This window comes from Schistocerca americana, chromosome 4 (assembly GCF_021461395.2).
Source record: "Schistocerca americana isolate TAMUIC-IGC-003095 chromosome 4, iqSchAmer2.1, whole genome shotgun sequence".
In the NCBI taxonomy this organism is placed as follows: Eukaryota; Metazoa; Arthropoda; class Insecta; order Orthoptera; family Acrididae; genus Schistocerca; species Schistocerca americana.
In genome coordinates, this window is record NC_060122.1 from 437,292,786 (window position 1) to 437,309,753 (window position 16,968).

Below are 16,968 nucleotides of genomic sequence, written 5' to 3' on the forward strand. Positions count from 1 at the left end.
TTTCAGTTTTTTCTGTTTTACTTTTTTGGATCTCTTGGCTAGACAGCTTTCTTTATTTTATATCTGTCTTCGCTGGTAATCATGTTGAATAGGATTGCCTGCCGGCAGGGTTTCTTTTTGCACAATTGCGTTTGGGGAACCACTTGTCTGCTGTAACCTATGTACAGACCCAATCCATATACTTTTACTTTTCCATAAACCGTTTTTTCAGCTGTGGCACCATTATTACCTTCACTTCTTTCCTTTTACATCTCCTACATACTTTCCTTATCTGAGGAGATTCGTAGTGGATATCACTACCTCTGGTGAATGAACCCTAGACTGAGGGACTGATGACCTTGCTCTTTGGTGCCTTACCTCCAACCAACCATACCTGTTCTGTGTAGCCATACTGTTCACATCATGTTTCCTGTTGTGCTGTAGTGATTTGGACACATCATATCTGTGTTTTCTGGTGATGCTTTAGGTTTATGTCACTTTGGTTCAGTTCTGGATTTTGTTTAAAAGCTATTCCATTTCACTGTATTCAAACCTGAAGATGCTTGTTACAGACTGAAATCAATGGACTGAGAACAGTATTTTTTGATTATGAATGGAAATAAAGAAAGAACTTCAAGAACGTGTTCTTTATAGACTCTGTGCAAGGCGAAACTTGCCTTTTGTTAATAGTTTATGTAACATTATTAATAGTCATGATAAATTAGGGCTGCTCATAACTGTGTAATAAATGTAATTTAACCATTTTTGTATAATTCAAACACTTTTAAGAAGTTACATGTTTCTGAGATAACATTAATGAATTTTTGAAATCGGTTGCATAATTTTATCAGCTGATGTAGTTTATTTTATTTTGTTCTGGCTTGCTACCAGTATTTGAAAATACAATTTTTTCATTATGATAAATGCAATTCTTTCTGGAATAATAGACATTATATAGACAAGCGTGTTTTTTAAGTGTACATTACAGTTTTGAGGGCATTTTCATAGTGTGCAGTTGGGATAGATAGCTTGTCAACCAGTTTTGTGCTGTTTATCTCAGAATGTATTTTTAGCTAAAATTCTGGTTTGATGCTAATAAGTGGCTGTCATTTCATACATGTGTGACCCCCAAAAGTAATTCCATAGCTAAGGATTAATACTTGTGGGAGTAATATGAAATTGAAAGTCATGTGCGAATAATATGATAATAAATCTAAAAACAAAGATGATGTGACTTACCAAACGAAAGCGCTGGCACGTCGATAGACACACCAACAAACACAAATATACACACAAAATTCTAGCTTTCGCAACCAACGGTTGCTTCGTCAGGAAAGAAGGAAGGAGGGGGGAAAACGAAAGGATGTGGGTTTTAAAGGAGAGGGTAAGGAGTCATTCCAATCCCGGGAGCGGAAAGACTTACCTTAGGGGGAAAAAAGGACGGGTATACACTTGCGCGCGCACACACACACACACACACACACACACACACACACACACACACATGCACATATATCCATCCACACATATACAGACACAAGTAGACATATTCAAAGGCAAAGAGTTGGGCAGAGATGTCAGTCGAGGCGGAAGTGCAGAGGCAAAGATGCTGTTGAATGACAGATGAGGTATGAGTGGTGGCAACTTGAAATTAGCAGAGATTGAGGCCTGGTGGATAACGGGAAGAGAGGATATATTGAGGAGCAAGTTCCCGTCTCCGGAGTTCGGATAGGTTGGTGTTAGTGGGAAGTATCCAGATAACCCAGACGGTGTAACACTGTGCCAAGATGTGCTGGCCGTGCACCAAGGCATGTTTAGCCACAGGGTGATCCCCATTACCAACAAACACTGTCTGCCTGTGTCCATTCATGCGAATGGACAGTTTGTTGCTGGTCATTCCCACATAGAATGCGTCACAGTGTAGGCAGGTCAGTTGGTAAATCACGTGGGTGCTTTCACACGTGGCTCTGCCTTTGATGGTGTACACCTTCCGGGTTACAGGACTGGAGTAGGTGGTGGTGGGAGGGTGCATGGGACAGGTTTTACACCGGGGGCGGTTACAAGGGTAGGAGCCAGAGGGTAGGGAAGGTGGTTTGGGAATTTCATAGGGATGATCTAAGAGGTTACGAAGGTTAGGTGGACGGCGGAAAGACACTCTTGGTGGAGTGGGGAGGATTTCATGAAGGATGGATCTCATTTCAGGGCAGGATTTGAGGAAGTCGTATCCCTGCTGGAGAGCCACATTCAGAGTCTGGTCCAGTCCCGGAAAGTATCCTGGCACAAGTGGGGCACTTTTATGGTTCTTCTGTGGGAGTTTTTGGGTTTGAGAGAATGAGGAAGTGGCTCTGGTTATTTGCTTCTGTACCAGGTCAGGAGGGTAGTTGCGGGATGCGAAAGCTGTTGTCAGGTTGTTGGTGTAATGGTTCAGGGATTCCAGACTGGAGCAGATTCGTTTGCCACGAAGACCTAGGCTGTAGGGAAGGGACTGTTTGTTGTGGAATGGGTGGCAGCTGTTATAATGGAGGTACTGTTGCCTGTTGGTGGGTTTGATGTGGACGGACGTGTGAAGCTGGCCATTGGACAGGTGGAGGTCAACGTCAAGGAAAGTGGCATGGGACTTGGAGTAGGACCAGGTGAATCTGATGGAACCAAAGGAGTTGAGGTTGGAGAGGAAATTCTGGAGTTCTTCTTCACTGTGAGTCCAGATCATGAAGATGTTCTCAATAAATCTGTACCAAACTTTGGGTTGGCAGGCCTGGGTAACCAAGAAGGCTTCCTCTAAGTGACCCATGAATAGGTTGGCATACGAGGGGGCCATCCTGGTACCCATGGCTGTTCCCTTTAATTGTTGGTATGTCTGGCCTTCAAAAGTGAAGAAGTTGCGGGTCAGGATGAAGCTGGCTAAGGTAATGAGGAAAGAGGTTTTAGGTAGGGTGGCAGGTGATCGGCGTGAAAGGAAATGCTCCATCGCAGCGAGGAGACCAGTGTTCCACCCACCTCTGAGATATGAGATACGTTACGCCCCATTAAAGACAACAAAATTCGTAGTGCCCTGTGTTTATGGTGTCTTCTGCAAATGCAGCAGCATATACTTAAGCCAAACAGTTTTTGCTGCCATTGAGTATTTTACTGAACACAAATGACATCAAATATTAGGGAGCTTGTGAAGTGGACCTTGGCTGAACATTGGCTGGAGACAAGACACAAAATACAGTTTCAAAAGACAACAGTCTTGATTTATATGTCATCATATTGGGACTCCGTTGGACATGGAATGAAAGCCAAGACAGATATTTGATACTCATAGGGAGGTGGGAGTGACAGTTTCACATGTGCTCAGAGCCCTCATGCCACCTGAAACCACTCTTATCTCACAACAGGCCAGAGCTGCTAAGAGATGCTCAAATCAGCTTGCTGCACCTGTGTCTCTTCAGCACTCTCTGGAAGGTTCCAACACTGCTGGTGTGCTTGTGTAAGTGGAGCAATAACACCGTGACAGTCACGACAGTCGGGGGTTTCTACTCCTGGTTGTGGTGGTGGTGGTAACAGTTGTCAAAAGCTTGAGCATTTTATTCTTAATGACATGATTTGAAAAACAGTAAGATTTTGGTCATGTTAATTAAATATGTGCAATACAATACTTGCCGAGAGTGACAGAATAGTGAACATGAAAAAGAAAAGATTGTAAAATGCAGTGCTGATGGGTAATGTTAAATTTCAATTAATATAACATCATGTAAATAGAAGTACTCAGGATTGAACACTGCAGAAACATTTGTGGCTACTTACCAGGAAATTATAAGTGCACAAGTGAAACTACCAGACATTAATCATCATAGCAAAAGTAAAATGGTTGATACTGTACATGTAAAATATTATTCTGTCTTACATTTTTAACCATAATTTAATATTGCAAGTTGCTGTCCAGTTGTTGCAATATATAGCATGGCCACATATGAACTGCACATAGGCCATACTCAACCAGATCACTGTAAACATGATGTAAAATTTAAACTTACCTCGTAACGTTTCTAGTTTGGTCTTCAACTACACAAGACAGCAGAAGTAACTCACATTTGGAGTCATATATTCCTGTTTTCAAAAAACACCAAAAATTAAGCAGTACAGTCACCTTTAAGATATGTAACAATTTTCAAAATCAGTTTTAAAGTGTACCTGACTCAATTCTGTGACCATCATTAGTGATTCAATTGTGAAACTGTTCTCTGAAGTTGTCAGTGGCTGTGTGAATCATTGTGGGTAGAATGACTGCAACTTGGATAGAATGAATGCAACTTCTTGAAGTGGAGGTTTCACTATCATGGTGTACTGCACAGGAAATGTTTTGTAATATTGGTACTGAGCTTTTTCTCCTGGTCAGATGGAAGGGAGCTGAGAATGATCTCTTTGAGGTGGTTGAATGTGCTGGATTACATATGAAATATATCGCTCTTTCTGTCTAAATGATCTTGCTTTCCTAATGTTTCATATTTACTTTTTCAGAAAGCGACTGCTTGAATATCAGCCAAGGCGGCAATCCAGCCGACTAGAGAAGCTAAAACAGCAGAAAGAGGAGGAAGAGCGGTTACAACAAAAAGAGGGTGAGAGACAACGACAAGAAAGGGAACGTAAAGAACGGTTAGCAATAATGGTTAATCTTTTAATAGTGTAGAACTGTCTTCTTTGTGATTTAGATAGTAATGGTGGAGAATTCTTGTATGCCCATTCAGGCACTGACACTCATTAGAGTAGGGTAACGGTTCAGGTACTCTGACAAACTTTCAGTTTTAAGTCTTCCGTTCCTAAATTGTGTAAAATAACAGCAGGGTGTATATGACCTGGGACAACCGGGCGATCCGGGAAAAACCTGGGAATTTTTTCATCCGGGGGAAAACCGGGAAAAACCTGGGAATTTTTTAGAATTGCGGGAATTTTTCCTTGTTTTAGTTTTCAGTTAACTTTTGTAACATTCACTGGTAAGAACCAGTACTCTGACACAGGATATTACTGTATCCCGCTACTGCAGAATAACTCTTCAATAAAACATAAACTAGAGGAAAAAACTAAAATAACTTAAATTGTAAAGGAAATGTGTCATATACAACAACGACACACAGTGCTCGTGCAAGCGTGTGCCAACAGCAAAATGTGTCAAAGGCTTTAGGAAGACTATGCTATGCTTCATAACAACAAATTGCCTCCGATGAGTGTGAAATCACAACTGTTTACATGAGACTCGTTTTAGCAGTTACGAGCGGACTCGTGAGCATGCGCAGTTTAGTCGCATTTGAGCAGTACATTGTCCCGCTTCTGGCTACAGGAATGTGGTTGTTGACTGTGCAAGTAGTCGCAGCAAGCAGCTAGATGCTACCGGGAAAAGGGGGCACCAAATTCATATTCTTGAGGAAAAAAACTTGTTTCACAAAGCGCTTAGTATCCAGCGCACGTTCTGAAACACATCCCTGTTGGTTTTTGAACATTTTTGAACACATCCTCATCGCATCTAGAAATAAACTTTCCCAAACAAAAGGGGACAGGGCTATACGAGCTGAGCGGAGTAAAGCCAAACGGATGAATGCCAATTGCCGTCTGATTATGTGGTTGATTGGGTTTGCGAATGATCAGTGTTGTTATAAATACTAGCAAAATCCTTAGATTCAGACTACCAGAATGGAAATAAATGACTAACAGGAATAATAGGTGAGAAAGATTACATATTGTCTTCTCGATATATCCAAGAAAATGAAATTTTGACAGAAAATTTTTGTCCAGATCGCTACACTAGTAAGGACCAGTTGTACAGTCCCTGGCCAGCAGCTGCGTAAGTTCTGTTCTGGAAGTAACGCGGAAAATGTGTTGTACAAATACGTAACAACGCCTAACCGGAGAATAATCGCAGGATAACTAAACCTGTGATTCTAGCAGGGTTAGTGAAGTTAATCGGTGAACAAATTTTGACCATGACAGGAATAGTTACACAATTGGTGATGACAAGATTGTTTGTTAGAATGAGGAAGGAGAAGAAACGGGGACATCATACAAATTATCGAAGAATAAGACGATTCCAATTTTATATAACAATTTCATAATACTACTTTTCGATCTCATGCTTGAGAAACTGGTGCGTGTGAATGAAATGTGAAACTATTTGCTAACATTAAGCTTTTTGCTTGTAGTAGGCATAATAGGCATTTTATATTGGTACTTCGTGAATTATATTCTGTCTTGTTATAAAAATGGCCATTTCTGCCAAAGCAGTCTCGTTTATTTGGTGTGTGTTACAAAATTGCTGCAATATTAGAAAGGCCTATTTTGTTTTATCTAGCAGACAGTGACGAAATAGACATAATCAGATCGAGAAACCACACCAGTCTTGGGTAATATTTGTGTTAACAGCTTTTTCAGTATTAGATAACGACATTTCGATTTTTCATGTAGCAAAACGTTTGACGAACTTTTATGAGGTAATAGATTCTTTCACAGAAAGGAAAGAACGCCATGTAAAGCTGTAGCAAGATTAGAGAGACAAAATGTCTGGGAGCTAAGAATTGAAGAAATGTGTACTTTGTTGCTTATCTCTTGTCTTTATTGGTTTTATGTATCCTATTTTTAATATTATGTCACACAAAATAGCAAGTTATTAGCTAATAGGCAATAAAGAGTGCATATTTTCTGAAGAGTTCTTGTTCTCCCGACTACAAATAGTCCCATCCGTTATTAAGAGCGAGATGTGTGTTTTTTTTTTTTTTAATAGTATTGACCCGGTTAGCAAATATCGTAGATCAGGGGATGATGCGCAGAGCAGTCTGAGTTTAGTGGGTAGTCTCCACGTGACCCATGTTTATATTTAGTGATTTTGCTGTTTCTCCCTCGTTTACTCTCACGTCAAATGAAAACAAAACGGATATCTGTGGCCAGGCGCTATCAAATGAATTAAAAAATGGTTCAAATGGCTCTGAGCACTATGCGACTTAACTTCGGAGGTCATCAGTTGCCTAGAACTTAGAACTAATTAAACCTAACTAACCTAAGGACATCACACACATCCATGCCCGAAGCAGGATTCGAACCTGCGACCGTAGCGGTCGCTCGGTTCCAGACAGTAGCACCTAGAACCGCACGGCCACTTCGGCCGGCAAATGAATTAGACCACATTCACTAATTATGGAAGGCTAAAATATGTTATTAGTTTCAGATTTTATTTTATTTCCACCTTCCTGACAGTCAATCATTAATTGCCTTGCAGAACAATGAAGTTATTTTTGTCTGTTTGCTAAAGAAGTTTGACTTTTCCTAACCTTTTCGGCAGAGGCAGTCAATGTATTTCAAACGAAATGTTTAATTCCGCAGTACTGGCTAGTTTCAACTGTTCGCAGCATTTCAAGTGCACGTTTTCATTTTCTAGCACGTATGGCATTATGCCATAATAAAGAACCAAACATGATATAATACAGTATTGGTGCTCCAAGAAAATTTACATCCCAAAAAACACACTGAAAAGCTTAATGTAAGGTTGAGGTATACTTCACTGAGAATCTGGATATACGAATGTGCACTTTAAGTATGCATTTTAAATGTGCACATTTTAGTATGGTTCACGAAATTCCGATGCTCTTGGAGTATCCTCTGATGTCTTGTTTCTTTTCTGATGTCTTGTTTCTTTCAATGTTTTACATGTATGTACGTACGGGCTTCCTAAGCCATGGTAGCTGCGCAAGCACGGTGTCGCCTGTTATCTGCGCTCCCTAGCAACTGCTGAGATGAACCTATTTCTAACAGGTTGTGCGAAACTTTTGCGAGTGGTGGTTTGAAAAGCTTTCTAACAGGTCACGCGAAACTATTTTGAATGGTGGTATGAAAAGCGTTACTTTCAAAGTAAATATCCTTTTACGTAAGTTGAACTATGTTCGAGAATGTACCATGAATTTATTAAACCACAGAGCGTTTGACTCTCATTTAAAAATCAACTCTTTGATGACGAGCCATTTAGAATAATTTCAAACCCTGAAGATCAGACATTTATGTTATTATTATAAATTTTACTGGCACATTAGTGTGATATATCTTAAAGTATAACATGCGCAAAAAAGATCAACCTTACGTGCGAAAGCTTAGCTTCTGTTGTAGCCTATTAACCTCAGAGACCAATGTTATATGTGAACGCTTTGCTTTCCTTGTAGTAACACTATGTATATTAATTTAAACTATTAAGTATCCCTGTTTGTGTGTTCATGCTACTTAACAGTGATGTCGCTGTTGGCTGCCTACATCACATGTCCTATGCTCTGAATATCCTCTGTCACCAGCTGGTGAGATCACGTGACATGAGCAATAACTGGCTTACAAAAGTGCATCGCAATCTCGATTTCAATGATTCGTAAAGTAACATGTGGTGTTTGATTGAATTCCAATGTATACTTTCGTAATATGAAAAGACGCAGCGCACATGTTGCTGCACATCAGAGATATTTTCCAGCCTGGAAATTCAATGCCTGCGGATAAACCCATAGCCATTCAAAGGATCGATAAGTTTTGCAGGGAAAATATACTGTCACTTAACGCGGAAAAAGTGTGTTTTCACCCGGGAGAAAGTGTATTTTTAACTGGGAAATCCGGGAAAAATCCGAGAATTTATTTTCCTTGTCCACGCATGCACCCTGAACAGGGCTCAAACAACTGAGGGGTGGGGGGGGGGGGGGGACCGTTGTCTCTCCCCAATCGGAGCCTGTGCTCAGTCTGTAATCACCGTTTGTGAGTTTACTTATCTGTTAATAGTGTTTCTTGGAAGTCTTCTTCTAAAATCAGGTTGTTGATTTCTAGGAACATTAAATGAATTTTAAATAACTTTCCACAACATCCTTGAAGTAGATGTTCAGCCTTAAAAATGAAACCAGCTTGGCTACTGGAGAAAGTAAGTTGGGGGCAGCTTGAAACATTTGTATTATGTTTAGGGCGAATGCTTTCGGACATATCACATTAGAAAACTTGTTTCAAGAAAGATTATTCTGGTGCAGAATATTTCCACAGTCAGGAAGTGTTGATAATTGACGTGCATTTGTGTGACATTAGCATTCAATAGGCAATGTTCAGAAGTCATATAATATATAGGATTACTTCAAGCTCAAATTCAAAGCAGCAAAAATCAAATAAGCGACTAATAATACATTATTTCTGGAATGTCATTGGCTTGCTGACTGAACAAATGGGTTCACAAATAATCATTACACATGCAAAAATGATACTATAACAAGCGGTGAAGAGTGAAGCAAACTGTGGTGACAGGTATCATTTACAGCTATTAAGTATTTCATTTGATATTGCAGCTACAATCCGTAAGGAAAACAAACTCGTGGATAGTTTTGTTTGTTAAATCAGTAGAATGCATTATTGTTTAGGACCAATACTTAATACAGTTTTGTTGGCTGATTTATACTTCAATCAAAAGGTGTCTCGGTTGTTGGCAAGAAATGCCAACTGTGGTGGACACAACCCTGGGGAGGAGTTGGTAGTGCACGACATCCTTTTTGTGCCAACGGGTGCAAAATATATGTTCACACCATCCTTTGGTTGACTATGTCTTTTTGTCAGGACACAGCCATTAATTTCTTCTTACGAAGTTGAAGCGAAATGTAGTAATGCTCATCTGTTTTAGTTTTGTTGCTTCAAATTAGAACACGCAGTACTCCTACACTGAACTTTGCATATTGAAAGCTAATCTAACACAAATGTTATTTGGTCACAGTTCATTACATGTGTCAATTATTGAGATTTCCTGTGGCGAAATGGTCTCTCTGGAAACAAGAAAATCCTGTCCTGACACGATTTGTCTGATACCACTAGCTCGATACGATACAAACATTCCGAGATACCCTCTTCTCCCAAACCTCTCTATTAAATCCAAAGTGAACAATATATCACAAATATTATAACTTTTCTCCACTCGCAACTCTCTTTTACGATGGGGCGGTCAGTAAGTGATGCGACACTTCTTTTTTCTCTCTGCCAGTTTTGGTTGGAAAAATGCAGAAGTTGTTGTGGGACATTGTGGAATATTCCTGCTTCAGTCCCTGTATTTTCATGAAGTTCTGATAGGTAGCAGCACTGTACATAACCTTCAAAATGGGAGCAATGAAGGACCGTGGTGTATTCAACGGAGATGCGTTCCGAGCAGAGAGCTACCATCGAGTGCCTTTTTGCATAAAAGCAGAGCATCACAGATATATTCACGGGCAATTGCAGGATGTCTGTGGAGACCTGTCAGTGAGTAAAAGCACGGTGAATCCTCGCGCGAGGCACCGAACGACGTCGCACAAATCTGTTGGATCTCCTGCTTGCTGGCAGGTCGCACACAGCTGTGTCTCCTTCAGTGTTAGAACATGTGGACATTCTCATTTGAGGTGGTCAGTGGATCACGATCAAACACCTTGCTGCAGAACTGGACACTTGTTGAGAGTGCTGACACTGTTGTCCAGCATTTGGAGTACTTAAAGGTGTTTGCTCGCCGAGTTCCTCACTACCTAACAGAAGACCATAAAGAGCAATGAAGGACCATCTGTGGGGAATTGCTTGTGCATTACCAGGCTGATTGCGATAATTTTTTGTCGAACATCATAACAGGTGATGAAACACGGGGGTTTATACCTTTCAACCAGAAACAAAACAGCAATCCATGGAGTGACACACCACCACCTCTGTTGTTGTGGTCTCCAGTCCTGAGACTGGTTTGATGCTACTCTCCATGCTACTCTATCCTGTGCAAGCTCCTTCATCTCCCAGTACCTACTGCAGCCTACATCCTTCTGAATCTGCTTAGTGTATTCATCTCTTGGTCTCCCTCTACGATTATTACCCTCCACGCTGCCCTCCAATACTAAATTGGTGATCCCTCGATGCCTCAGAACATGTCCTACCAACCGGTCCCTTCTTCTTGTGAAGTTGTGCCACAAACTCCTCTTCTCCCCAATTCTATTACATAGCTCCTCATTAGTTATGTGATATACCCATCTAATCTTCAGCATTCTTCTGTAGCACCACATTTCGAAAGCTTCTATTCTCTTCTTGTCCAAACTATTTATCGTCCATGTTTCACTTCCATACATGGCTACACTCCATACAAATACTTTCAGAAATGACTTCCTGACACTTAAATCTATACTCGATGTTAACAAATTTCACTTCTTCAGGAACACTTTCCTTCCCATTGCCAGTCTACATTTTATATCCTCTGTACTTCTACCATCATCAGTTATTTTGCTCCCCAAATAGCAAAACTCCTTTACTACTTTAAGTGTCTCATTTCCTAATCGAATTCCCTCAGCATCGCCCGACTTAATTCGACTACATTCCATTATCCTCGTTTTGCTTTTGTTGATGTTCATCTTATATCCTCCTTTCAAGACACTGTCCATTCCGTTCAACTGCTCTTCCAAGTCCTTTGCTGTCTCTGACAGAATTACAATGTCATCGGCGAACCTCAAAGTTTTTATTTCTTCTCCATGGCTTTTAATACCTACTCCGAATTTTTCTTTTGTTTTCTTTACTGCTTGCTCAATATACAGATTGAACAACATCAGGGATAGGCTACAACCCTGTCTCGCTCCCTTCCCAACCACTGCTTCCCTTTCATGCCCCTCAACTCTTGTAACTGCCATCTGGTTTCTGTACAAATTGTAAATAGCCTTTCACTCCCTGTATTTTACCCCTGCCACCTTTAGAATTTGAAAGAGAGTATTCCAGTCAACATTGTCAAAAGCTTTCTCTAAGTCTACAAATGCTAGAAACGTAGGTTTGCCTTTCCTTGATCTTTCTTCTAAGATAAGTCGTAAGGTCAGTATTGCCTCATGTGTTCCAGTGTTTCTACGGAATCCAAACTCCACCACCTGTAATCTGAAGAAAAAGTTCAAAGCCGCACCACCAGCTGGTAAAGTCATAGCAACAGTCTTCTGGGACTCTGAAGGGGTTATTCTGTTTGATGTCCTCCCTCATGGTGCAAGGATCAACTCCGAAGTGTTTTGTGCTATCTTCAGAAATTGACGAAACGACTTCAGCATCTTCATCGCCACAAAAATACAAACTAACTTCTCTTTCCCAATGACAATGTAAGGTCTCGCACAAATATGCGCACCTGAGAGCAGCTCACAAAACTCCATTAACCTGGGCTTCTTCATCCATCTTACAGCCCGGATCATGCACCACCTGATTTCCATCTGTTTGGCTCAATGAAGAATGCACTCCACTGGAAACAGTAAGTGGACAATGGGGAGATTATTGATGCAGCAAGACGTTGGCTCTGACGTCAACCAGTAGAGTCATACCACTTGGGCACACAGGTCCTCCCAGTAAGGTGGCATAAGGCCATCACATTGAATGGAGATTGTGTTGAAAAATGTGGTTTTGTAACCAGAGGAATGGGAAATCAAATAGTGTATTAGAATCCTGAATAAAGCCAACACGCTTCCAGAAAATGTGTGTGTTGCTTTACTTATTGAATAGCTCTCCAATAATGCTTAAACAATTTCACGAGAATTGAATATCCAAAATCCAGTATGTAACTGCAACACAAATTATACTTGATAAATATGCTTGTGGTATCCTAAGTGTGTAGTGCTATTGCACAGTATTCACTTGGTTAATCAAAGTTATTTTGGGCAGAAACTCAAAATACAATAAAAAAACTGTTTTATACTTACCAGTATGAGTGCAGAAATGTGGCCAACGTGTGTCGTTGCGTGCTGTGCTGTGTTAAATTCATCAAACGGCAACAGGCGTCAGACAGCCAGTGGTCAGTGGCCGCTATAGGGCAAGGAAACTCTCAAGCATAAACTGTTCTGATCTTGATGCAGCCAAAAGGTCTTCAGTGGAAATGTTTCTGGAAGGTTTTTGTGTTACTAGTGGGTTAGAAAGTAAAGCAAATTATCATTGAGATTCCATTAGGCTGATACTCTTAGCAGAGAGCCAAAATACTGTTTAAAAAATAAAGAAAGGAGTAAACTCGAACTCATGACTTTGTCTATGTTGTGCGATGCTTATCGCTAGCTGACAACGAGCACTTTGAGCAGAAGACAACAATTCATCCAGACACTTCCACATCTTACAGTGTTGTCAAGAATTCTGAGGGGCAACCGGTTTATTGGCACCTTAAGTCAGTGACTCTTACTTAGTCTCCACAGTGGTCATAAACAGCCAGCCTTTATGTCCTAAAAAAGGTTGTATATTTATTTTCACTGTGTGTCTTGACAATGATCAACTTTTATTTGTACCTCCAACACAACGTATCAGGAACTCGGGGAGTATAACAAAATTGTCCAAGTGACAATAATACATTGTCCTTAATAAATGTTTCTTTATGCTTACTTTTTGTGACTAGCTTTCTGAATGGTAATCACTAGCAGTACTATGCGCTCTGTTCATAAAATTTACATAGTATATCCATGATACGTACTGACTGACCATAAATTTCACTGCACTCTTCTATAGCTCGCCAAGGATTGGCCGATGGTGGACTTCATATGATTGAAGCTCTGCAGTGACTTATATTGGCTTTGTACATGATACCTATTTGAAGAGGTGTGTAATAAAGTTTTACAAAAAATATGAAGTTCTTACTTGCTCAGTGGCAACAAGAAAGACCTGCATATACATATTAGACATAGAAATTATTTTGATTAATGTTTGGCTCAGTGTCCTTAAATTGGTATAAAAGGGAATGGGCAACTTTAAGTGACCCGCAGACCTTATTCACCTACTGGTTTAAGCTTGTGGGCTGCCTCATCACATGAAGTGACAGTAGCACTCATAGCACATAAATCAAAACTTACTGTGGAATAATGCACCAATATGGATGTCACCCCCTTTCTCGACACACCAAGCGAACAAATTGTGTTTCAAAACATGCATTTGTGAGAGTACATTCATTTTATGTTCACCCCACCTTCAAATGTTTACATGTATCTTGAAATGTCTTCATGGGAAAAGACATGTATATAAAAACAGGTGGTTGCAGCTTATAATTAATCATTATAAATTACCTTTAACTTCAACAGGTGCAGTATTATATTCCACCTACAATGGATAAGAATTATTCACTAATGTTAACACGAGACAGAGTAGGAAAACAAAACATGGCAATGAGCTAGGCAATCCCAGTTGGCAAGCAGTTGGGTGTAACTTTGTGATTTGTGGCCACATGCAGGTCATTTGAGTGTTTTAAATTTAGTGTGTTAGTATTCATAAACACTTAGATACCATTTTTTAAATATTTGGCCAAAAATCCTTTTGATGCTTGATTACATAGGCATGGATAGTTTCTGTTACATTAACTAAATTAAGCCATCATTTCTTCATTCATTTAAAAAGCTTCAGATGAACTTAGGATACATCGGCTTTATTATATGGAAGCCAAACTGGAAACGCGTGAAGATCCCATGGTCTGCGTTAAGAGCTGCAAACCAAAGGCTATCTGAAAATGAACCTTCGAATTACGAAGTTTTCAAAAAACACAGTGTGCTCTTCAGACAGACAAGAATGAGGCCTCCAAGTAAGATATGTCAATCCTAAAACAATTCTTACCAGAGCCAATTTTTTAACGGCACCCGATGCCAGTGAATTATAACCGGGATTAGGAGGGTCACCATTGGTCATAGAAGTAGAAATCTTTATTTCTGTTGCAGATCAATTTCTTTCACTGCGTGATCATCATTTAGGAGTCCAGGGGGCTTTAATACTAGCACTGATGATGGTCACCCAGTGACTGGAATGGATTTGCAACAGAAGTAAAGATATCTTCTTCAATGACGTAATCTTTCTTACCTTTAAACTGTACGAGGTGCATTCGAGTTCTAAGGCCTCCGATTTTTTTTCTAATTAACTACTCGCCCGAAATCGATGAAACTGGCGTTACTTCTCAACGTAATCGCCCTGCAGACGTACACATTTTTCACAACGCTGACGCCATGATTCCATGGCAGCGCCGAAGGCTTCTTTAGAAGTCTGTTTTGACCACTGGAAAATCGCTGAGGCAATAGCGGCACGGCTGGTGAATGTGTGGCCACGGAGAGTCTTTCATTGTTGGAAAAAGCCAAGTCACTAGGAGCCAGGTCAGGTGAGTAGGGAGTATGAGGAATAACTTCAAAGTTGTTATCACGAAGAAACTGTTACGTAACGTTAGTTCGATGTGTGGGTGCGTTGTCTTTGTGAAACAGCACACGCGCAGCCCTTCCCGGAGATTTTTGTTGCAGTGCAGGAAGGAATTTGTTCTTCAAAACATTTTCGTAGGATGCACCTGTTACCGTAGTGCCCTTTGGAACGCAATGGGTAAGGATTACGCCCTCGCTGTCCCAAAACATGAACACCATCATTTTTTCAGCACTGGCGGTTACCCGAAATTTTTTTGGTGGCGGTGAATCTGTGTGCTTCCATTGAGCTGACTGGCGCTTTGTTTCTGGATTGAAAAATGGCATCCATGTCTCATCCATTGTCACAACCAATGAAAAGAAAGTCCCATTCATGCTGTCATTGCGCGTCAACATTGCTTGGCAACATGCCACACGGGCAGCCATGTGGTCGCCCGTCAGCATTCGTGGCACCCACTTGGATGACACTTTTCGCATTCAACAGTCATTCAGCGATCCCCCAAAACAATTCTCTTCACTTTCTCGATCATGTCGTCAGACCGGCTTGTGCGAGCCCGAGGTTGTTTCGGCTTGTTGTCACACGATGTTCTGACTTCATTAAACTGTTACACCCACGAACGCACTTTCGACACATCCATAACTCCATCACCACATGTCTCCTTCAACTGTCGATGAATTTCAATTGGTGTCACACCACGGAAATTCAGAAAACGAATGATTGCACGCTGTTCAAGTAAGGAAAACGTCGCCATTTTAAGTATTTAAAACAGTTCTCATTCTCGCCGCTGGCGGTAAAATTCCATCTGCTGTACGGTGCTGCCATCTGTGGGACGTATTGACAATGAACGCGGCCTCATTTTAAAACAATGCGCATGTTTCTATCTCTTTCCAGTCTGGAGAAAAAAAATCAGAGGCCTTAGAACTTGAATGCACCTCGTATGTTCTTGTTGTATGTAAAGTCCTGTATTCTCTCTATATGGTGTCTATGTATGATACTGACCACAAAATAGAGGCCTGCCATTTTGTCATAGTGTAGTGCTGTGGAGATTGTCATTATCTCTATCAGTAGAAATATACTCAATGAATTACCCAAAATATTATCCTTTTTATTTTTGTGAATAGTGTCTTTGTTTCACAATACTATTCTAATATCAAAGACTCACAAAAGGGGGTTGTTGTGTTTGTGAAAGAGGCTTGGAAACACCAGAAAATTTTAAATTGATTATATAATGGTAAAACAGAAATTGTGTAACCAATTTTAAAATGTAAGATATTTCCAGGGGCAGTGGTGGACTCTGTCCGCAATTTGTTTGTTATGAACTGTAGATTAAAACTTAGAAATTAGATAAAGGTATCAAATTAAGGAGATGAGACCCGAATAAGTTGAAATAACCAGAGGTTGCTTAGAATTTTAGAGGAAGCATTAGGTGTCAGTTGACTGTAACAGGGAAAGGAATGCAGTCGAAGACGAATGGGTAGCTTTGAGAGATGAAATACTGAAGGCAGCAGATGATCAAATAGATAAAAAGACGAGTCCTGGTAGAAAGACTGGGATTACGCAAGAGATATTGAATTTAATTGATGAAAGGAGAAAACAAAAAGAAGCAGGCAAAAGGGAATAAAAATGTCTAAAAAATAAGATTGATGAGAAGTGCAAAATGACTAGAGGATAAATTTAAGTATTTAGAAGCATCTATCACTAGGGGAAAGACAGATTCTTCCTACAAGAAAATTAGAGAGACCTTTGGAGAAAAGAGAAATAGCTGCATGAATTCAAGAACTCAGATGTACAACCAGTCCTAAGCAAAGAAGGGTTAGCTGAAAGGATGGAGTATATAGAGGGTCTATACAAGGGAAA

General features: G+C 40.3%; 1 protein-coding gene across 1 annotated transcript in view; it reads left to right on the forward strand.

The window, feature by feature from the left end:
* The window catches only part of LOC124612768 (mucin-12-like), a 290,845-nt gene that overhangs the window by 113,386 nt on the left and 160,491 nt on the right, over positions 1-16,968 (forward strand). The window contains exon 7 of the mRNA XM_047141163.1: positions 4,483-4,617. Within this exon, the coding sequence (XP_046997119.1) occupies positions 4,483-4,617 (135 nt within the window). The remainder of the gene's footprint in view (positions 1-4,482; positions 4,618-16,968) is intronic.